General features: G+C 45.8%; 1 protein-coding gene across 5 annotated transcripts in view; it reads right to left on the reverse strand.

Moving 5' to 3' along the window:
• The window catches only part of SIK3 (SIK family kinase 3), a 258,789-nt gene extending 248,973 nt beyond the window's left edge, over nt 1–9,816 (reverse strand). For all 5 annotated transcript variants that reach the window (XM_025355478.1, XM_025355477.1, XM_025355474.1 and 2 more), the window contains exon 1: nt 9,544–9,816. In XM_025355478.1, coding sequence (XP_025211263.1) covers nt 9,544–9,816 — 273 coding nt within the window. The remainder of the gene's footprint in view (nt 1–9,543) is intronic.
• Between the last annotated feature and the right edge of the window lie 14,376 nt (nt 9,817–24,192).

The following is a 24,192-nucleotide window of genomic DNA, read 5'->3' on the forward strand; positions in this document are numbered from 1 at the left end:
TTGCCCAGGCTGGTCTCCAACTCTGGGGCTCAAGTAATTCTCCTGCCTCAGCCTCCCAAAGTGCTGGGATTACAGGCATGAACCACTGCATCTGGCCAGCTATTTTCTTTTTTTACTTTTAAGTAAAATTATGCTTGGAAATTTCAAGTATGTCAAAGCACTGTCAGAAAATAAATGGCATCTAGCACTTGAACTAATCTGTAGATGCCCTTAATAGATGTTTATAAGAGTAAGAAACTGGCCAGGCATGGTGGCTCACATCTGTAATCCCAGCACTTTGGGAGGCCAAGGCGGGCGGATCACAAGGCCAGGACATCGAGACCATCCTGGCTAACACGGTGAAACCCTTCTACCAAAAATACAAAAAAATTAGCCGGGTGTGGCAGTGGGCGCCTGTAGTCCCAGCTACTCAGGAGGCTGAGGCAGGAGAATGTCGTGAACCCGGGAGGCGGAGCTTGCAGTGAGCCGAGATCATGCCACTGCACTCCAGCCTGGCCGACAGAGCAAGACTCCGTCTCAAAAAAAAAAACAGTAAGAAACTATGTGACTCAGGTATTGGGGTAGGAGGAAGACTTCATTTCACTGAATGCTCCTTTGTACCTTTTGAATTTTGGACCATATATCATCCATTTCTATTTCTGATAATTTTGCAAGTTTAATGGACGGACGGACGGACGGATGGATGGATGGATGGATGGATGGAATAAAAAATTTCTTCTCCAAAAAATTCCATCTCAAGAAATGTGGGTAAATAACCTGCATTTTCACACTCAATTCGTCTGGGGGAAGCTATGAAAAGTAAAGTACACTGCTGGTAAACACGCGCTGGAGCTGAAACTAGGCAGAAATTTGATAATTTTTCAGAACTTCCCAATCAAAACCTAAATTTAGTTTAAAATAACTGGCTGAAAGCATCCAACTGAATGAGCTCAGCCCACACAGACAAGCTTCAACAGGCAATGAGTCTGCTTCTCTTTCCGTTTCAACTTCTGGGAAATGTGGCTAAGTATTCACAATCTGATTCCTGCCTCTTTGAAAAGCCTGTCTGAGATAAAATACCATCAGTGTCCAGAGGCTCCTTGTCTACCACGGATCACATACCTGCTAAACACAAATATGCTCCTAACATAACTTAGTGATGGCTCATCCAACAGTTCTGTACTCGCTTCCGCAATTCTATTCTGAACAGATCCAAAAGAAGCCTTTCAAGCTAAATCATTCAAGGCTGTTGAGACTTCTCAAAGACATTGCCTACGCCATTTATTTAGCAGTGTTTTATTAGATTAGGATAAAAGCCCATTTGAATGTATATAATTTTCATGCTCTTGATGTTATCAGTCATCCACAGGACTGTATGACTATACTGTTATCCCAGAAAGGGACCAAGCTACTCACTATGAGGAGGAGCCAGGGACTCACCTACCTGATAGGTGAGGTCATTCATCTGGAGAATAGCCATAGCCCACAGACCAGAAACCACAACTATATTAAGAAGAATCCCTTCCTGTGTTTACTTAGGATAATGGAAAAAAAAAAAAAAAAACAAGAGGAACCCTTAATATAAGTGGTTCTCTTGACCCTCACCTGTGTCATCAAGGTATGTATCTAGATGACCAGTTCTCTTAATGAGTTGTAAGACGTCACCATCCCTGGAAAGTGTTTGTGATTTAGTAAGTGAGGAGCCCACCAAAGAAACATACCCTCAAAGGTAGATCTGACCAGCCCAGCAATACAAATATGTAATTACCAATATTCCCTAGGAGTTGGCTGGATATAATGACATGAGAAAACCACATAAGCCAGACTACTTTTATGGTCTTTGCATGTTGTGTTTACTTCTTTCCCTTTTTATTTTCTTCATATCTCAGTCATGCCAAGGGGCATCTGACCAGCAGATTTACAGGCAAAGCAGTGGACTCATAGGGTACTCAAGGTTACTGGCAAAGGTGACAGAGTGGTATAATGCCAAAGGACAGGTGAAATACAGGGTTGGAATATTTACTCTTCCTCTCTACTCGGAAATGTTTCCTCTCATCATAACATCTTGCTTTTGGTTTGTTTTATAGAAAGGATAAATATCTTAGACTTTAATTGGTATATGTGTCTCTCGCTTACCCAGTAAAAGAGCGAGTGCTCAGAGGGCAAGGGCAATGTTTTCTGTGATTAGAGAAGTCAGAGTAGAATTAAGTAGGAATAGTGATACCTAGATTCTAACTCCAGCTCCCCCACTATCTAGCTATAAGACTCCGGGAAAATGGGAGTGAGGAGAGAGATGAGCCATGAATCTAATGGATAATTGGTCTAAATGACTTTCAAAGTCCCTAAAACCCTGAGATTTTTTTTTTTTTTTTTTTTTGAGACGGAGTTTCACTCCTGTTGCCCAGGCTGGAGTGCAATGGCGCAATCTCAGCTCACTGCAACCTCCACCTCCCAGGTTCAAGCGATTCTCCTGCCTCAGTCTCCCAAGTAGCTGGGATTACAGGCACGCACCACCACGCCTGGCTAATTTTTTGTATTTTTGGTAAAAACAGGGTTTCACCATGTTAGCCAGGCTGGTCTCGAACTCCTGGCCTCAGGCGATCCACCTGCCTCAGCCTCCCTAAATGCTGGGATTACAGGCGTGAGCCACCACCCCAGGCAAAACCTGAGATTATAAATTCTGTTAAGTCTGTCTTTCCAGACTCTGGAAAAAACAGAACTAGAATAGAACCTCTCTAAGGTCTTTTTCATGCCCAATAAATCAACAAATACTTGTTGGCTGATCATGCTTAATTTATGTACAATTTATGTCGATACTCTTTTACAGTGAGAAAGAATATAAGTTGTTAAAACTGAACTCCTCCCTTGTGCCAAGAAAAGCATCAGAAAAGGATTTTTGCTCTTAACCATAAAATAACCTATATGAGTTGCTGTTTTTGTTTTGCTTTGTTTTCCTGAAACAGGGTTTCACTCTGTCACCTAGGCTGAGATACAATGGTGTGACCATACTTCACTGCAGCCTCAGACTCCCAGGATCAAGGGATCCTCCCACCTCCACCTCCCAAGTAGCTGAGCCTACAGGTGCGCACCACCACACCCAGCTAATTTTTAAATTGTTTGTAGAGATGGGATCTCACTATGTTGCCCAGGCTGATCTTGAACTCCTGGCCTCAAGTGATCCTCCTGCCTCATCCCCATAAAGCACTGGAATTACAGGCATGAGCCACCACATCCAGTCAAGTTTTAAAAACATAAATTAGGCCGGGTGCGGTGGCTCAAGCCTGTAATCCCAGCACTTTGGGAGGCCGAGACGGGCGGATCACGAGGTCAGGAGATCGAGACCATCCTGGCTAACACGGTGAAACCCCATCTCTACTAAAAAATACAAAAAAAAACAACTAGCCGGGCGAGGTGGCGGGAGCCTGTAGTCCCAGCTACTCGGGAGGCTGAGGCAGGAGAATGGCGTAAACCCGGGAGGCGGAGCTTGCAGTGAGCTGAGATCCAGCCACTGCACTCCAGCCTGGGCGACAGAGCAAGACTCCGTCTCAAAAAAAAAAAAAAAAAAACATAAATTAGGTGATATTAGTGTTCTGTTTGATACTCTCTGATGTCACCCCCATGTCATACCCAATTCCATAAAATGGCCACAAGACCCAGATGATCTGGCCCCTCCTACATATCTGGCCTCATCCTTCCCCATCCTTCCACTTGTTCGCTAAGGTACCATGGCATCATGACCTTGTGTCTAACCTTTGGACAAACCAAGCTCACTTCTGCCCCATGGCCTTTGCACATGCCATTCCTTCTTTAAGGAACGTTCTGTCTTCCAAATCTTCCCAGGTTGGCTTTTTCTCATCACTCAGGTTTCAGCTCAAATATCATCTTGGAAAGAAAGGTCCTCCCTGATCACTCTATCTGAGGCAGCAGCCCTCCCCAGGCATTCTCTAATCCATTTATTTTCTTCCTGGTATTCATTCCTATATGAAATTTTTAATTTTTTTACATGTCTCTTGTCTGTCTCCTTCTACTAGAAAGCTCCAGAAAGGCAGATGCTTTTTGTCTCCCTTGTTCATTGGTACACTCCAGACCCTAGAATGGAACCTGACAAAAAATTTGCATTCAATAAATGTGTTGAATGAATAAATGATTAAGGGAAAGGTTCCATCTCTATGCAGATGTCTTAGATGTTGTTTTGCAGTTACAGTGGCTCTGGTGAGTAGAAAGCATTTCTTTTTCTTTTCAAAGCATCCATTTTGTTCTCTTTTATGCAATGAACTAGAAAACATTAGCCAGATTGAAACCTGAAAAATGAAAACAGCACTTCTGGCACAGAATAACTAGTCTGGGCACCTCTGGCTTGAGCGAGATCTATGACTTTCTAGGGAGCTGGCACCAAAGTCAAAATGTTAAAATAAACATCTTTGATGTTGAAAGCAGAATACTGGTGTTTTGACTCTGGAGAGACTAGTCTCAATCAGTCTTAGCTCTTTACAAAATTTCAAAAATGTTTAGTAACCCCATCACCACTGTATCAAACTGAACATAGTCATCTTTCAATAGTCACTTCTAGATTGTCTAGGGATGGGGCTATCTTCCTCAAATGCACCTAATGTAAATTTTGCTTTCAATTTCTTTTTGACATAATTCTCTCCTATTTACCAATGAATCTTGTTTTCAGTTTTCTAATGGGTGAAAGCATCATCTCATGTGCTTCATTAAACTCTTCTTTAGAGGTGAAAATAATGCTTTTAGCCCAGTTTGACTTGTTTTCCTCATGGAAATGAGTTTGCACTGAACCACACAGATGTGTCCTGGCTAGTCAATATTTGAAACGGGGTCATAGGGCAAAATGTCTTCTCTGTGTAATATTTAAAGTTAAGAATTCTGACCTTGGCCTTGTAAGGCCTTTGCCTGTGCACGCAAGGACAAATGTGTCCTTAAGCTTGCAGGAACATTTCTTAAACTTTTCACTTAAACCGAATTTAAGTGAACCTCTAGAGAAAAGACTACACTCAACTCTGTTCCCTCATCAACATAACAAAAATTAGTTACACAAAACACACTGAAAATTCAAGGCAGCCCAAAGCAAAAGCCAGTGTTAGTCACAGTTTTCATTAGCTAAGTCTCGCTGCTGCTTAAAAAAAAAAAAAGGTTAATGAAAATTTGTTTTAAAATGCCGATTTCATGAGATTAGCCAGCCTGTACCCCGTATGAATTAAACCCGACTATCTCAAAGTGGCACCTGAAATAGTAGCAAACTTTTTTTACCATGAAAGTGTATCGTCAGGATGGCATCTACCTACACAAAACTAACGGCATATGCATTCATGAACTGTGACCAAGGGGTGAAAAGCAAAAAAAGGAGGACTATTATTATGTCCACAATATTATCATGTTACTACAACACCTGATAACAATGATGATGATGATGTAACATTTATGTCATACTATTAGGGCACCACGCTGCTCTAAGAGCTTTGCATACACTATCTTCTTTAATCTTCATAACACCTAAAACTTGCGAGGTAAGTACTATTGTCATCCCATTTTACAGATGAGGAAACCCAAGCACACAGAAGTTAAATAACTTCTCACAGCCTAAGAATACCCAACTATTAAGCAGCAAAAGATTCAAACTCAGATTGCTTTATCCAAAGCTGGAACTCTTAGCACGAACCAGTAACAGGAAAGTGATATACAATTGTTGAAACACAGTTTAAACGTATTTGACCAAAGGCTTTTATAGTCACGCATACTTTAAAAAATGCATACAGGCCAAGCATTTGGGTTACAGACTCATGCCTGTAAACCCAGCACTTTGGGAGGCTGAAGCAGGAGGATCGCTTGAGTCCAGAAGTTCAAGACCAGCCTGGGCAACATAATGAGACCTCATCTCTACAAAAAAAATTTAAAAATTAACCGGGTGTGGTGGTGTAAGCCTGTAGTCCCAGCTACTTAGGAAGCTGAGGCAGGAGGATCTCTTGAACCTGGGAGTTTGAGGTTACAGTGAACTCTGACAGTGTAGTGTCACTGCACTCTAGCCTGGGTGACAGAGTAAGACCCTTCCCCAATATTTTTAAAAAGGAAAAAAAATGCATACAAAATCTATCTACTCTTTGGTCCCAATCGTCCAACTAGTGAAGGTATAATTAGGCACAGGCAACAGACTACCAGTAATTTGAGAGCAGAAAACATTCTTTTTTAAAAATATCTATAATACTTTATAGTTTCCTACCAAAAAAAACAGAGCCAGAGAACCTCAAGCTAAGTAAGGCTCTTCCAAAAAAAGGAAATCAAAGCAGGTAGGACAAAGACAGCCAGGGTGAGCTACTAACCAAAGTATGTCACAGCTGAACATTCTCTCCTGGTAACTGTTCTGCAGTGCCGCTCTAAGCACTGCAGTGCTGCCAATATGAAGTCTGAGCTCATGAATGCCGTGCTGCAAAAGTAACCAACAAGCAAATAGGAAGAGCTTCACTTTTCTCTACTGATTTTATTCATCCCAGGATCCCACTCTAGAAGGTTTGAGAATTAACAGAATTTGGGAAAGGGCCAGCTTAACCACGTAGCACTGGATGGAGTGCAGTATCCTACTCAATAAATGAGGTTTACTTTAGTCTCTTAGTCCTTGGAATGGGTCATGTGTGTTTAAAAAAAAAAAAAAGGGAGGGGGATCATAACTATTTCTGATGTTCAGAAAATACCTATTACCTAACCTCCTTCAGCCAACACAAGTATCATCTGAATTACCTGTCTGACTGTTACATATGGTTATAAGAAAACCCAGACCATTTCCCACAAGGGGAAAAAAAAAATCACACACCTCTAAAAGACAAAACAACAAATGATACATTCTGGAAACAGATGGGGGAAAAAAAATAACTCTGTATTTCCAAAGGACCCCTCTGCAGAAGTAAGATAAAGGCTGCAGTGCATGGGGAGAAAAAAAACCAACCTGAGTTAACTGAAGCAGCAGCTTCGGCAACTTCTATGCACCTTCCCCACGGTTATATAACCAAACCATAACCTTAATAGGCCATCATACTGTATGTCAACAGCTGTTAGGCACATCTAAGCTGTCAGCATTTGAGAACCCCTTCCAAAGTGGATTCAGAGAAGCATGGAGCAGGCCAAACTATGCTCCTGGTTCACCCAGAGCACATGACAACTCCTTGTGAATTAAGCTTCACTCATGTAGTCAAAGTAATTTAAGCAGCAAAAGATATAGCACTTGTAACTGTAACTAGGAAATTGCACACTGCTACAGAAACACAAATGAATGCTGGTGTGGCTCCTTCACACATGCAACTCATTGTCCAAGCCATTTCAGTCTCATTCAAGACTTTGAATATTTCCATACATAGGAATTGCATAACTGCATACCACAAATGATCAAAGATAAAAACCAACATAAACAGTGACACCCGTTTGTAAACAAGCCAATGTTTAAAATGTTGCAGTCCTAAAGGATACCAAGGTCTCAGAGAAAAACTATGAAAAACAGACGCACGCACACATACACACACATGAAAATTAGAAAGCGGGCAGACCAGCCATAATTAGGCACTGGCTTTGCTGACTACTGAAGACAGAAATGTCTCTTTTATATTAAAGCCAAGAATCAACTGTTTGCAATTACATTTACAAAAACATTCAACCCTGTCTGTAACAGATTTTATCAATATTTTGGTGTATCCAAGGGCTGGAAGATTCAAAATTCTTTAAATCGTGAAACCATAAACCAAGCAACCAATTAAGTTCATGGAGACTATCCCCCAGAGGTCAGAGCAAAATAACCACAGGAGCACAAAGTGATTACACAGAAAATAGGCAGAAAAAAATGAAACAGCAAAACAAGGAACAAGGCATATTGTTTGTAAATATAAGTTTGCCTTGGCTAATAGTAAACTAGACTGGAAACACGGTGAGGGGCCAGGATGGCAAGTGAGGAGCACGCCAAAGTCTTGGCTCAATCGACTTCCCCTGACTTCCCCTCAGGGTCTGAGGGAGCCCTGGACTTTGGTATCTCATTCAGCTCTGACCTGCAGACTTGAGGCCCTGTGATAAAAACAGACAAAAAGGCTGAAGAGGGCCCTCCAGAGGAAGTGAAACTGACCAATCAATTCGCCACAGCCACCCACCCTGACACCCTGGTAAGAAGGGCCCCTTGCAGCCTCAGGCAGAAAGATGGTGGGGAAGGAACTTCAGGTTGCAAGTGATCAGAAGAGAAGGCCTAGATAAGTCACTGGCTTCAGAAAACAAGCCACTGCCATAAAAGCAAAAACAAGGTAGGTCATGACAACCAGAGGCTAGGCTGAGGAGGTGAGGAGAATTGATGTGGCTTTGGTAGGAGGCGGCAGCAGCTGTAAGGGTTCTTCATTCCTCAGGTTGAGGAAAAACACAAGCTGCAGTTTTAAACATAATGAATGACTACATTAAAAGTATTCATTCAAGTAAGATATTGAGCAAAGAAAATTTTAGAGTAAAAATGGGCTTTGCGGGTTCCACCAAAACCAAAATGTCTTAGATTCCAATCCTCCCAACGAAGGCTACATGAAAGTGCTACCATATTTCCTCAAAGAAAGAATTTTACATGCATACATATATAGCTTCCTAATTGACCTTGGCCAATTTCACTCCCATAGCGCCTCAAATCCCTTTGAGAACTAAGGGCTCGATGCGTGTAATCTCCCGGTGTCTGGGTTCACAAGCCTCCCCCCGACCAGTGAAAGCCCACCCTGGGTTCTACAAAGCCCACAATTCCCGACCCTCTAACAACTAAAAATAACCAGCAATCAGCTCTCCCAAACTGTTTAACCCCTGATTACCTAGTGCCATCATAAACCTGGGACACCCCCCACCCCCACCTCACTCCCCCATTCCCTGGGCCCCTTCCTGTGGACAAGCAAAGCAATTTCCCCCTTATTTCCCCATTTGCCTCCTCCACTAATCGTGTGTCTCCTCGGGATTCCCTTCGCACCATCTATCAGTCTTAGATGATCAAAAGCGGATTCCTATCTCTGTCTTAAGGCACCAGGATCCTGGGACCTCCCAGCGCCCTGCAGGCGTGCACATCCCCAGTCCGTGCCCCAGCCGTCCTGGGTCCCCTTACAAGCCCGGGTCTGCCACTTCACCCTTGTTTTCCCCCATCCTCCGGGTCCACATTTCAAATGCCCCTGCCCTCACTCCCTTATGATTTCCTAACTGCTGCTTCCAGAGTCTTCTGGGTTTACAGTCTCCCGGCCCTCGGGAAGTTCCGACCCCTTCTTTCCAATCATCCCCTTTACCCCCTGCCCTTAGCCCCAAGGACCCCTCCCCGCGCCCGGCTCCTGGGCTCCCAGGGTCGGTGCTCTGTGCCCCCGGCCCCCTGCATGGAGTTCCGCCGCCTTGAGTCCCAGGTGTCCCTAGCTCCGCGCCCGCCCCGCGGCGGCCGGCCCCCTCCCGCCTCCCGGCCCCCAACGCTCCCACCACGCGCCGCGCTCGCGGCCCCGACCCCCGGCTGGGGGCGCGGACCTCTCCCGGCCCCGCCACGCTCCGAGGGCCGCCCAGCCCCTGCGCCGGTACCTTGGCCTTGGTGACGAGGTGCGTGGCCCGCTTGACCACCGCGAAGTTGCCCTTGCCGATGGTGCGGTCGATCTCGTAGTAGCCGATGCGGGCAGGCATGGGTCCGCGGGAGGCCGGGGCTGGGGGACGCGGCGGGCCGGCCGCTGGGGACACGGCAGCGGGGGCGGCTGGGGACCCCGGCGCGGGCGGAGGCAGCAGGCGGCCAGCGGGCCCGGCACCCCCCGTCCCGGCCCCGGCAGCCCCGCCAGCTCCGCTCGCCGCCGCCGCCGCCATCTTGTTGTGCAGTGAAACCTCCGGGGCCGCGGGGAGCCGGCTCGGGGGAGGGGGCAAGGGGGGGGCGGGAAAGGGGGGGCCGCGGACGTCACTCGGGGAGGCGGGGCGCCTTCGCCGCCCGGCGCCCGGCGCCATGGCAACCACGGGTCACGTGCCGACGCGCGTCACTGCCCGGAGCCATGGCAACCGTGACCTCACCGGCGGGCTCGACCTTCCCGCGTGGGCCCCGGTTCCTGAGGCGCTGGCTCCCGGGTGCCCCCCTCCGGGAGCTGACGGTGGGAACCTCCAGTGAGCCCCCAACCTGGAAGCCTCCGCCGCCTTTCCCGAGTCGGGGGCGCAGGATGCCCGACCCAAAGCCAACCCCCCACCCCCGCTCGAATCGCCAATGTGACCTCTACTGTGACCTCTGTCCCAGTTCAACGATCACCCAACCTCCCTTAACAAAAAAAAAGTGTTTCCTCATCACCAAAAATACCAGCGTTGTCCCACTTTAGCCCTTGAGGCCACAAAGGCAGGAATAGCTACACTCTTTAGGCAACTGTCACCAAGTTGGTAACAACGCAGGGGAATTCTTCGGTAAAATTCCTTCCTCTTACAAAATCCAGCTCACCCTGCACAGTCAACCTAATTGTCACCGAATATAGGAGAATGGGGAAACTAGGATTTGCGTGTTCAAGGGCGGACAAGCCAGTCCAAACAGGCATTCCAGTCATTGGGTGGGTGACAGCCAAAGAAGGTACGTCATTTTCCTTCCTACCACCCCCATCTCTGAACAATTCTACAAGGATGTCTGTGAGAGTGCCTACATACTATTTCTGTTGCTTGTATAACCCTGATGAAGCAGTGGTGCACATTGTCCAATGAACCACGTCCTGTTTAAAGAACAGTCGGTTAAGCAAAATAAATAAGTAAATAATAAAAATTCCATCCTTCCTAGTGACTCTCCGAAGACATTAAGGGTCATCAAGTTGATAACTCCAGCAGTTTCATATCTCTTTTTCTTCCCTTGTCTATTACCTGGCAGCCTTCATAGCTCCCAGGCTTCCTCCTTCTCCCTCCCCTTCCCTTTATTAAATAGATTAACTTAGCTGCTTTAGGTGAGGGTAGCAGGTAGGAAATCAGACTGTCAACAAAATAGTCTTTGGCGGGTTGGATGGAAAGAAGGGAAGCTTGTGAATATTCCAATGTTAAAATGTATTCCTTCGCACTAGTCCTGATCCATCTATATCTATGTCTCTCTCAATGGTAGAACTGTATTGTCAGGTCACTGCATGCACAGTATTAAAAACTGACACCCAGGGCACTGTAAATGTGTGGAAGGAGAACTCATGTTTACTCGCTGACCAAAGAGCACTTCCTGGTGCTCCAATTCCCTATCCAACCATGAGTAATGGCTGGGACTTAAAATGGGACAGAGGGGTCATCCCACAATGGTCTTGGATCAATTCCCTGGTAGCTGTTCCAAATTGCCAACACAATTAACACTAATCGGCTCCCTTATTAGCAAATAAGGATAAGAATGAAGTGGGCCTTGGCTTCTTGCATTGGTTAAGCCCTTTCACCAACTGAGCTCATTCCATCCTGGATAAATGATGGGTTGTGGCCTGTCTCTCCTATCACTTCATGGCTCTCACCCACCTCTAGCAGGGACTATAACGTTGGTGCTGGGCTGCACGGCTGCAGTTTTTGGTTTTTCTGTTTGTTTATTTTTTGTTTTTGAGACAGAGTCTTGCTCTGTCGCCCAGGTTGGAGTGCAGTGGTGCGATCTCAGCTCACCACAACCTGTGCCTCCCAGGTTCAAGCCATTCTCCTGCCTCAGCCTCCTGAGTAACTGACACTGCAGGCGCACACCACCACGCCCGGCTAATTTTTGTATTTTCAGTAGAGACGGGGTTTCACTATGTTGGCCAGTCTGGTCTCGAGCTGCTGACCAGTTCAAGACTGATCTACCTGATCCACTCGCCTCGGCCTCCCAAAGTGCTGGGATTACAGGTGTGAGCCACCATGCCCGGCTACAGCTGCAGTTTTACCATCTCCCTGGGCATCTCAACAGAAACCTTAGCTGGCTGGTAAAGCAAAGAAAAAATCTTTCACTATGGAAGCTGCAGGAGCGGCACTGAAACCATGCTTACTGGTGACTGTATGATCACAGAGTGTCCTTCACTAATGGAGATAATTCGAACATCAAATATCACAACTTTTGCTGCTCTCTCAAGAGTATCAAAAATAAAAACAACTCTGAGGAGGACCTAGAAAATAGAGCATTGTTCTAATTTCCAAAGAGAAGCAGCAGATGACTCTTAATAATGACCAGAACATATGCTGTGTGCTATGTGTTATGTCACTTATGCTCCTTTCCTGTATAGATTGAGGTCACTAGATGGTGCTTCTGATTGAGACTTTGGTAGAGACTTGCTGGAGATCTTGAAGAGTAGTCCTCTTTGGCACAAAGAATACAGAAAATTAGAGAAGGGAGTGATCAAAGGAGATCATCAGGCAAAAAGGAAAATAGTTTAGATGTTTACGTTTAATAAGGATTTATTGAGTACCAAGAACTGCGTTCGGTTCTGAGGTAAATGATTATAACAATCTGCCACACATTATGCTAAACATTGTACCTAAGTGAACTCACCTAATCTTCACAACAACTTAATTAGATGGTTTGTATTATGTCTCTATTTTGCAGATAAGGAAAATGAGGCACATAGGGATTAAGGGAATTGGCCAAAGTCATAGAGCTAGAAAGTGATAGAACTGGGATTAAAACCCAGGCAACCTACCTCTGGAACCTAGGGTCTTCCCCATTGTATTATAATCCCTGTCAAGGTAGGAGCCAGTAGGAAAAGTGGTCTCTCCATTAAGTCCAGGGTGACTGAGCTCAGTTTAGACCCAGGGAAGAAGAGTATTTTGAGAGGTCTTGAAAGCAGGACAGAGCAGGCAGCAGAAGCATATGAATAAAGACAACAAGATAGTAAGACTGAATGAAGTGCCTGCGATGGCTTCACTTGTAAATAGCACCAAGAAGAGAATCATGGCTTATTGTGTAGAAGTGTTTCTGGCCCTTAAGAATACAGGCCTGAGGCCGGGCATGGTGACTCACGCCTGTAATCCCAGCACCTTGGGAGGCTGAGGCGGGCGGATCACAAGATCAAGAGAACGAGACCATCCTGGCCAACATAGTGAAACCCCATCTCTACTAAAAATACAAAAAAAAAAAAAAAAATTAGCTGGGCTTGGTGGCGCATGCCTATAATCCCAGCTACTCGAGAGGCTGAGGCAGAAGAATTGCTTGAACCCAGGAGGCAGAGGTTGCAGTGAGTCGAGATCGTGCCACTGCACTCCAGCCTGGCAACAGAGCGAGACTCTGTCTCAAAAAAAAAAAAAAAAAAAAAAGAAAGATAAAAAAAGAATACAGGCCTGGCCAGGCACAGGGGCTCACATCTGTAATCCCAGGACTTTAGGAGGATGAGGTGAGCGGATCACTTGAGGCCAGGAGTTTGAGACCACCCTGGCCAACATGGCAAAACCCCGTATCTACTAAAAATCTTTTAAAAATCGCCAGACTTGGCGGTGTATGCCTGTAATCCCAGCTACTTGGGAGGCTGAGGCACAAGAATTGCTTGAACCCGGGAGGCAAAGGTTACAGTGAGCCGAGATCGTGCCATTGCACTCCAGCCTGGGCAACACAGTGAAAACTCCTCTCACAAAAAACAAAATACAGGCCTGTAAGTGTTGTGTTCCTGTCCTGAAGAAGACTCAGAGGAGTGGCTTGGGGGTGGAATTCTCAGAGCCCCTGTAGTGCAAGACAAAGGCAGAGAGCTTCTGAAAAAGCAAAAAATAGATTCAAAGAGGAAAACAAGACATTTTCCTATGTAATGTCATTGTGTCCTGTTTCCAGAATTTGAAAAGGGCAGACCAAGTTATTCTGGATGACAGTGACAGGAACCTGGAAACTTTTAGAAGTGATACAGAATATCTGAGGACCTAAGGTCTGACCTGAGAGTGATACAAACAGTGAGATACAAAGAACACCTAGGCTGCCTGCAGAGCAGTTTACCTGCAACCTGAAAGAAAATTGCAGCCTCACAATGTTGCTCCTTAGACTCTGGGAGCCATGAGGACTTGAAGAAAGCCAGGCTTTGTACTTTTTATTGGTCTAACTCATTACTACCTGAAAAAAAAAAAAAAAAAAAAAAAGCTGAATTTATACAGGTATTGTTGACACAGAAACATCATTCAGAAATTCTGTATGCCCAAAGACAGCATCGCAGTATATTTACATGCTACGAATTCCCCAAACGAGGAAATTACTCACTGGTTATAAATTCTGCCATCACATAGGAATCAAGGCACTGTTGGACACACATTGAACACTCCAAATGCCCTGGTTCTCTGGGTGAGCTGAATGCACACATTCTCTCTGTTAAGACTGTGTTCTGGATGGACGTGGTGGCTCATGCCTGTAATCCTAGCACCTTGGGAGGCTGAGGTGGGTAGATCATTTGAGGTCAGGAGTTCGAGACCAGCCTGGCCAATACGGTGAAACCCTGCCTCTACTAAAAATGTAAAAATTGGCCGGGCGCGGTGGCTCAAGCCTGTAATCCCAGCACTTTGGGAGGCCGAGGCGGGCGGATCACGAGGTCAGGAGATCGAGACCATCCTGGCTAACATGGTGAAACCCCGTCTCTACTAAAAATACGAAAAAAACTAGCCGGGCGTGGTGGCAGGCGCCTGTAGTCCCAGCTACTCGGAGGCTGAGGCAGGAGAATGGCCTGAACCTGGGAGGCGGAGCTTGCAGTGAGCCGAGATCGCGCCACTGCACTCCAGCCTGGGTGACACAGCGCGAGACTCCGTCTCAAAAAAAAAAAAAAAAAAAAAAAAAATGTAAAAATTAGCCAGGCATGGTGGCGGGCACCTGTAGTCCCAGTTACTCAGGAGGCTGAGGCAGGAGAATGGCTTAAACCCCGGCGGCAGAGGTTGCAATGAGCCGAGATCGTGCCACTGCACTCCAGCATGGGTGACCAAGCAAGACTCTGTCACAAATAATAATAATAATAAAAGACTGCGTTCTGCATCACCACCTCAGCTGTGTGGCTTTTGCCTTTTTTCCTCCTCTATCCCAGATCCACCTGGTCACATCCCAATTTCCCCAGGGCATCCCAAGCAAGTCTGAGCAGCCAAGGGTAATACTCAGTCTCCTGCTAGAAAATATCTCAGGGAGGTGGTATAAGAGAAGCTAACTAAGCTTTCAGTCAACAACTTTCTGTTCAGTCTGCCCACATTGTTCTTTTTAATGTAACCATTCAAGCTGTGACACAAAACATAAAAATTGCCCTTATTACTTTGCATGTGTTCTAGGATATGGTCGAAACATTTTTAGATTATTATTAATTACCCTTTGAATAATCCAAAACATCTTCAGGCTGGAGTGCAGTGGCGCTGTCATAGGTCACTGCAGCCTCAACTTCTTGGGCTCAAGTGATCCTCCTGCCTCAGTCTCCCAAGTAGCTGGGACTACATGTGTACACCACCATGCCTGGCTAATCTTTTAATTTTTTTGTACAGACAGGATCTTGCCATGTTGCCCAGGCCAGTCTCAAATTATTGGTCTCAAACAATCCTCCTGCCTCAGCTTCACAAAGTGTTGTGATTACAGGTGTGAGCCACTGAACTGACCAAGTATAATTTCTGAAAGGTCTTCTTCAACCTTAGATGTGACTGTATTATCACTTGGGATCAATGTCTTCCCTTAGGCAAATATACCTTTGGTTTTATTAAAAAAAAAAAAAAAAAAACAATGGCAAAATACCTTTAGTAAAGAAAAAAAAATCATGTAGGACAACTTTTTTTTTTTTTTCTTTTTGAGATGGAGTCACGCTCTGTCACCCAGGCTGGAGTACAGTGGTACGTTCTTGGTTCACTGCAACCTCCGCCTCCTGGGTTCAAGCAATTCTCCTGCCTCAGCCTCCCAAGTAGCTGGGATTACAGGCGCCCATCACCACGCCCGGCAGATTTTTGTATTTTTAGTAGAGACAGAGTTTCACTATGTTGGCCAGGCTGGTCTGGAACTCCTGACCTCAGGTGATCCACCCACCTAGGCCTCCTAAAGAGCTGGGATTACAGGTGTGAGCCACCACAACAGGCCAGGACAACATTTTTAATAAAAGTGTCCTCCCTTAAGGTGGAGGATCCCTTGTTACCCTGTAATCAACTCTCTAATATTTATACTACTAATTTTTGTCTTATAATTTACTTCTTTCTCCTAAATAAAAAGTATGATACTCAACAAATAATGATTAAGATATTGGTGTATTTGGATCCTTTTCTTTCCCTTGAATATCAAGGTGTACCTAAGATTCCAGAAAGTTACCATGTTTCACAGAAAATGAAGGCATTCTTCAAAGGCCTACCTAGGGTGAAAGTTTTCCTTATTTCCCTAGCTCTACACTTACAAAACTGCATTTTTCTTCTTTTCCCTTCATCTTCACATCTCTTCTCACCGAAGAGCCATCTCTTCTGCAGCACCTGCCTTAGGAGCTGCCTCTCAGTTTTCAAAGCTCACCATCACACAGCCTTGTGTGTTTTAGGTGGCAGGACAGATGCTCTGCTTTTAAAGCAGCTTCCTTGCATTAAGGGTTAGTTTTGAGCCAGGCACAGTGGCTCACTCCTGTAATCCCAACACTCTGTGAGACCAAGGTGAGAGGACAGCATGAGCCCAGGAGTTCAAGACCAGCCTAGGCAGCATAGCAAAACCCCATCTCTACAAAAAAATTTAAAAATTAGCCAGGAGGGGCCAGGCACGGTGGCTCACACCTGTAATCCCAGCACTTTGGGAGGCCGAGGCGGGTGGATCACGAGGTCAGGAGATCGAGACCATTCTGGCTAACACGGTGAAACCCCATCTCTACTAAAAATACAAAAAATTAGCCGGGCCTGGTGGCGGGCACCTGTAGTCCCAGCTACTTGGGAGGCTGAGGCAGGAGAATGGCGTGAACCCGGGAGGCGGAGCTTGCAGTGAGCAGAGATCACGCCACTGCACTCCAGCCTGGGTGACAGAGCGAGACTCGTCTCAAAAAAAAAAAAAAAAAATTAGCCAGGAGGCTGGGCAGGGTGGCTCATGCCTGTAATCCCAGCACTTTGGGAGCCCGCGGCAGGCAGATCGTGAGGTCAGAAGATCAAGACCATCCTGGCTAACACGGTGAAACCCTATCCCTATTAAAAATACAAAAAATTAGCTGGGCATAGTGCCACACACCTGTAATCCCAGGTACTCGGGAGGCTGAGGCAGGAGAATCGCTTGAACCCAGGAGGTGGAAGTTGCAGTGAGCTGAGATTGAGCCACTGCACTCCAGCCTGGGCGATAGAATGAGACTCCGTCTCAAAAAAAAAGAAAAAAAAAAAAAATTAGCCAGGCATGGTGGTGCATGCCTGTGGCCCAGCTACTTGGGAGGCTGACGTGAGAGAATTACTTGAGTCCAGGAGGTCAAAGCTGCTGTGAGCCATCCACTACTGCACTCCAGCCTGGGCCACAAAGTGAAACTCTGTCGCAAAAAAAAAAAAAAAAAAGTGGGTTTTGCTTAAGTTTTCTACCCGCCTTTTCAGCTATTGGCTAAGAACAATTTATACTATTGGGATTGGTTTCTGTAGGTAGCTGACCTACCTTTGTTTGCTTCATTCCTGCCACAATTTTTCTCAAACTAGAAAATCCAATCTTCTGTTTCTTGAGGACAGATTCCGATCCCTTGGCTGCAGAGACACCTTCTGGTTGAAGTCCTAAACTACATAATGCATAACGAATGCACCCTTTTCTGCTAAGGCTTTCTAATCCTTTCTACTTAAACTGTAGGCCATTGAAAACCACCAACCCGTATAGGAGCCAGAAAGCTGGCTCCAGGAAGCTAGATTTCTTTATGGCCGAAAACAAAGTACAGTGGGGGCCGGGCACAATGGCTCACGCCTGTAAACCCAGCACTTTGGGAAACCGAGGCGGGTGGATCACGAGGTCAGGAGTTCGAGATCAGCCTGACGAATATGGTGAAACCCCATCTGTACTAAAAATATAAAAATTAGCCGGGTGTGGTGGCGGGCGCCTGTAATCCCAGCTACTCAGGAGGCTGAGGCAGAAGAATAGCTTGACCCCCGGAAGGCGGAGGCTGCAGTGAGCCGAGATGGCGCCACTGCACTCCGGCCTGGGTGACAGAGTAAGACTCCGCCTCACAAAAAAAAAAAAGAAAAGAAAGAAAGTACAGTGGGGTAGGCTTACAATTGTGTTTTAGGCTTAAGTAACAGTCCATGCGCTCTGTGTGTGTGTGTGTGTGTGTGTGTGTGTGCGCGTGCGCGCACGAGCGTGTGTTTTGAGACAGAATCTGGCTCTGTCACCCAGGCTGGAGTGCAGTGACGTGATCTCAGCTCACTTCCACCTCCACCTCCACCTCCGGAGTTCAAGTGTTTCTCCTGCCTCAGCCTCCTGAGTAGCTGGGATCATAGGCGTGCGCCACCACACCCAGCTAATTTTTGTATTTTTAGTAAAGACAGGTGTGGTTTTCACTATGTTAGCCAGGCTGGTCTCAAACTCCTGACCCCAAATGATCCACCCACCTTGGCCTCCCAAAGTGCTAGGATTACAGGTATGAGCCACCGCCCCTGCCTTTTTTTTTTTTTTTTTTTTGAGATGGAGTCTTGCCCTGTTGCCCAGGCTAGAGTGCATTAGCGCAGTCATAGCTCCCTGAAGCCTCCAACTCCTGAACTCAAGCTATCTTCCCACCTCAGCCTCCTGAGTAGCTGGGACTATAGGCATACACCACCACACTTGTCTTAAAAAATTTTTTTTTGACCAGGCATGGTGGCTCACGCCTGTAATCCCAGTACTTTGGGAGGCCGAGGCGGGTGGATCACCTGAGGTCAGGAGTTCAAGACCAGCCTGGCAAACATGGTGAAACCCCCGTCTCTACTAAAAATACAAAAAATTAGCCAGGCGTGATGGTACATGCCTGTAATTCCAGCTACTCAAGAGGCTGAGGCAGGAGAATTGCTTGAACCGGGGAGGTGGAGGTTGCAGTGAGCTGAGATTGTGCCATTGCACTCCAACCTGGGCAATAAGAGTGAAACTTCACTTTAAAAAAAAAAAATTAAGGATGAAGTTATTTCCATTTATTTTTATGTAAAAAATAATTTCATTCACTTGGCACATTTAAGAGCCAGGTCTGTTATCTTCTCTGGAAAATCACTCCTACCTAATGAGGTTGTTAGGAGAATGAACTCATAAATATGTAAAGGGACCTAGAGCCTGGTACATCCTCCCTCTAAATTCCAAAAGCAGGTAAACAATCACATACTGGTTTCCAAATCACTTTCAAAAGATTAGGAATGATTGAGAATAGAATTAGGGCTGTGGAAATGGATTAACTTCAGAGTTAAAAGAAAGTTATGGTTGCCGGGCGCGGTGGCTCAAGCCTGTAATCCCAGCACTTTGGGAGGCCGAGACGGGCGGATCACGAGGTCAGGAGATCGAGACCATCCTGGCTAACACGGTGAAACCCCGTCTCTACTAAAAAATACAAAAAACTAGCTGGGCGAGGTGGCGGGCGCCTGTAGTCCCAGCTACTCGGGAGGCTGAGGCAGGAGAATGGCGTAAACCCGGGAGGCGGAGCTTGCAGTGAGCTGAGATCCGGCCACTGCACTCCAGCCTGGGCGGCAGAGCGAGACTCCGTCTCAAAAAAAAAAAAAAAAAAAAAAAAAACAAAAGAAAGTTATGGTTTTAAATGTTTTGATTTGGTTTACTAAACATGCATAGTTCAATCTGTGGAATGTGGATATATTTGTGTTTGTGATGCAACTCTGCGTGTCCAGAAAACATTCTTACTCTCAAACTTCATAAAGTAGTTATTATCCCCACTTTATAGATGGTCAACTTACTTTATCTATCTGATGATTGGCTCCTATAGTCAGTAAGCAGTGAAGCTGAGACGTAATTCCAAGGCTGCCGATCTCCAAAGCCAGTTGTCTTTCCAAACGTTAGAGTATAGTAGCGTCTGTGGTCTGTTAAAAAAAAATTGGCCGGGCGCGGTGGCTCAAGCCTGTAATCCCAGCACTTTGGGAAGCCGAGACGGGCGGATCACGAGGTCAGGAGATCGAGACCATCCTGGCTAACACAGTGAAACCCCGTCTCTACTAAAAATACAAAAACTTAGCTGGGCGAGGTGGCAGGCGCCTGTAGTCCCAGCTACTCGGGAGGCTGAGGCAGGAGAATGGCGTAAACCCGGGAGGCGGAGCTTGCAGTGAGCTGAGATCCGGCCACTGCACTCCAGCCTGGGTGACAGAGCGAGACTCCATCTCAAAAAAAAAAAAAAAAAAAAAAAAAATTATGACAGTGCCTTTTTTAAATAAAATTTAAAGCATGTATATGAAAAATACTAAAACACTTACATAATGGCTAGGTAACAATCTGCTTAACAACTTGTGTGCACTCCCAAACTTTCCGCAGAATGCAAGTGCTTTGTGAGAAGTCTATAGGAACTCTGTGGGAAAGAAAGATCCAATCCCAGTGGCATTTTTTCCCCTAAAATTTATGTAATATATGTAAAAAACAACAAATTGTATGTATACCATGTGTATGTGTTGTGCAATAATCTGTTTTTAAGCAGTAAAACACTCGGCCGGGTTTGGTGGCTCACACCTGTAACCCCAGCACTTTGGGAGGTCAAGACGGGTGGATCACCTGAGGTCAGGAGTTCAAGACCAGCCTGGTCAACATGGTGAAACCCCACCTCTACTAAAAATACAAAAATTAGCCAGGGATGGTGGTGGGCACCTGTAATCCCAGCTACTCGGAAGGCTGAGGCAAGAGAATCGCTTGAACCTGGGAGGCAGAGGTTTCAGTAAGCCAAGATCGTGCCATTGCACTCCAGCCTGAGCGACAAGAGTGAAACTCTGCTTCAAAAAAAAAAAAAAAAAAAAGAAATGAAACACTCATATATGACTTTTAATTGTTTTCCCAAATGAAACTAAAATGTTCTAATTTATTTATTTATTTATTATTTTATTTATTTATGTTTTGAGACAGTATCACTCTATCATCCAGTTTGGAGTACGGTGGCACAATCTCGGCTCACTGCAACTTCCGCCTCCGAGTTCAAGTGATTCTAGTGTCTCAGCCTCCCAAGTAGCTGGGATTACAAGCATGTGCCACCATGCCTGGCTAATTGTTTTGTAGTATTTTTAGCAGAGGTGGGGTTTTGCCATGTTGGCCAGGCTGGTCTCAAACTCCAGAACTCAGATGATCCGCCCACCTTGGCCTCCCAAAGTGCTGGGATTACAGGCCTGAGCCACCACACCTGGCCCCATTTAGTTAAATTATAAGTTAAAAATAAGGGCAGGAGCCCGGAGAGTAGTGCACAACTATAGTCCCAGCTACTTGGGAGGCTGACACAGGAGGATTGCTTGCTCAGGAGTTCAGGGCTGTAGTACACTATGATCGCACCCTCTGAACAGCCACTGTACTGCACTCTAGCCTGGATAATGGAGCGAGACACCATCTCTCTCTCTCTTTTTTTTTTTTTTTGAGATGGAATCTTGCTCTGCCATGCAGGCTGGAGTGCAGTGGCGCAATCTGGGCTCACTGCAACCTCCGACTCCTGGGTTCAAGTGATTCTTCCACTTCAGCCTCCTGAGTAGCTGAGACTACGGGTGTGCACCACCATGCCCGGGTAATTTTTTGTATTTTAGTAGAGATGGGGTTTCACCGTATTGCCCAGGCTGGTCTGGAATTACTGAGCTCAGGCAAACTGCCAACTGTGATGCAACTCTGCATGTCCAATGAAAACACTGGTCTCCCAAAGTACTAAGATTGCAGGAGTGAACCACCGTGCCTGGCCAGAGACACCATCTCTTAAAAAAAAAAAAAAGTGGGAAGGATATGACGACGTGGGGTAATAGGATTTGAGCCATGTGGTGCGGGCCTGCCACCCAATTCTAGATTCCCTAGGCAGTCGAGTCAATTTCCACCAAAGCTGGTTGTGGAAACCAGAGTAGGTATCAGATATTCTACCCTTACAGGTCATACCAACTTTAGAAACAGCTTTGAGTTCCTTAAGATTTTTTTTCTGATAACTTCCAAGCACGGGCCAGGCATGGTGGCTCACGCCTGTATTCCCAGCACTTTGGGAGGTTGAGGCGGACAAATCACTTAAGGTCAGGAGTTTGAGACCAGCCTGACCAACATGGAGAAACCCTGTCCCTACTAAAAATACAAAATTAGCCGGGCATGGTGGCACATGCCTGTAATCCCAGCTACTCAGGAGGCTGAGGCAGGAGAATCACTTGAACCCTGGAGGTGGAATGTTGCGGTGAGCTGAGATCGTGCCATTGCAGTCCAGCCTGGGCAACAAGAGCAAAACTCCGTGTCAAAAATAATAATAATAAAACCTATATCATAGGAATGTTGGAAGGATTAAATAAATTACTATATATGAAGTACTTACAATAGTGCTTGGTACAAAATCGGTGCTCTGTAAAATGACTGCTAAAATTACTATAATTATTAATCTACTGTAGCTTATTTTTTATTTTTTTATTTTTTGAGATGAAGTTTCACTCTTGTTGCCCAGGCTGGAGTGCAATGGTGCAATCTTGGCTCACCACGACCTCCGCCTCTCAGGTTCAAGCAATTCTCCTGCCTCAGCCTCCCAAGTAGCTGAGATTATAGGTGTGCGCCACCATGCCTGGCTAATTTTGTATTTTTAGTAGAGACGAGGTTTCTCCATGTTTGTCAGGTTGGTCTCGACCTCAGGTGATCCGACCTCAGGTGATCCGCCCGCCTTAGCCTCCCAAAGTACTGGGATTACAGGCGTGAGCCCACCATGCCTGGCCTATTGTAGCATTTTTAAGTGGAACTTGCATTTCGTGTATGGCTGTCAGTCTAACTAGACTGCAATCCCCAAAGAGTCAGGAACCATATCTGTTTAGTTTGCAACTCTATATCCAGCACGTAACATTGTGCCTGAAAAAAAAAAAATTGTATAAATGTAAAAGTTTTATGGAGAAGAATACAAAACGGCACTGAAAAACCTAAAAGAAGACATACGCCATGTACATCAATGAACCTAATATTGAAAAAAACCTGTCTCAAAAAAAAAAAATGACCCTTAAGTTGCATAAAAGCTAAAAATAATTTCCCTGTCTGGGCAAGGTGGCTCACACCTGTAATCCCAGCACATTGGAAGCCTGAGGCAGGTGGATCACCTGAGGTCAGGAGTTAGAGACCAGCCTCACCAATATGGTGAAACCCCGTCTCTACTAAAAACTAAAAAATTAGCTGAGCATAGTGGCACGTGTCTGTAATCCCAGCTACTCGGGAGGCTGAGACAGGAGAATAGCTTTAACTCGGGAAGCAGAGGTTGTGGTGAGCCAAGATTGCGCCATTGCACTCCAGCCTGGGTGACAGAGGGACGCTCCATCTCAAAATAATAATGATTTCCCCAAAAGGGTAGTTGACTCTCTTTCTGTCCCCAAGACAGGTAGGAAGCTTTATTTTTTTGTCTGCCATTATTTATTAGATCCTTTCTAACAGGTCTAGGTAAAATAAAGCCTTTTTTTTTTTTTTTTTTTTTTTTTGGAGTCTCGCTTTGTCACCCAGGCTGGAGTGCAGGCCTCTTAAAAAGTGTCTGGGCCGGGCACGGTGGCTCACGCCTGTAATCCCAGCGCTTCGGGAGGCTGAGGTGGATGGATCACAAGGTCAGGAGTTCAAAACCAGCCTGGCCAATATGGTAAAACCCCATCTTTACTAAAAATACAAAAATTAGCCGGGCATGGGGGCAGGCGCCTATAATTCCAGCTACTTGGGAGACTGAGGCAGAGAATCACTTCAACCGAGGAGGCAGAGGTTGCAGAGAGTTGAGATTGTGCCGCTGCACTTCAGCCTGGGCGACAGAGTGAGACTCTGTCTCAGAAAACAACAACAACAACAACAACAATAAAAAACTGTCTGCCCACTCTTGCCAGTTCTATTCAACATGGTCCTGGAGGTTCTAGAAAGGGCAATTAGGCAAGAAAAATAGATAAAGTTGGCCGGGCACAGTGGCTCTTGCCTGTAATCCCAGCACTTCGGGAGGCCAAGGTGGGCAGATAGCTTGAGCCAAGGAGTTGAAGACCAGCCTGGGCAACATGGCGAAACCCCATCTCCACCAAAAATACAAAAAATTAGTCAGGTGTGGTGGCATGTGCCTGTTGTCCCAGCTACTTGGGAAACTGAGGTGGGAGGATCCCTTGAGCCCAGGAAGCAGAGGTGGCAGTGAGCCAAGATCACACGATTGCACTCCAGTCTGAGGGACAGAGTGAGATCCTGTCTCAAAAAAAAAAAAAAAAAAAAAAAATTCAAAT

The sequence above is a fragment of the Theropithecus gelada genome, chromosome 14, assembly GCF_003255815.1.
Source record: "Theropithecus gelada isolate Dixy chromosome 14, Tgel_1.0, whole genome shotgun sequence".
In the NCBI taxonomy this organism is placed as follows: domain Eukaryota; kingdom Metazoa; phylum Chordata; class Mammalia; order Primates; family Cercopithecidae; genus Theropithecus; species Theropithecus gelada.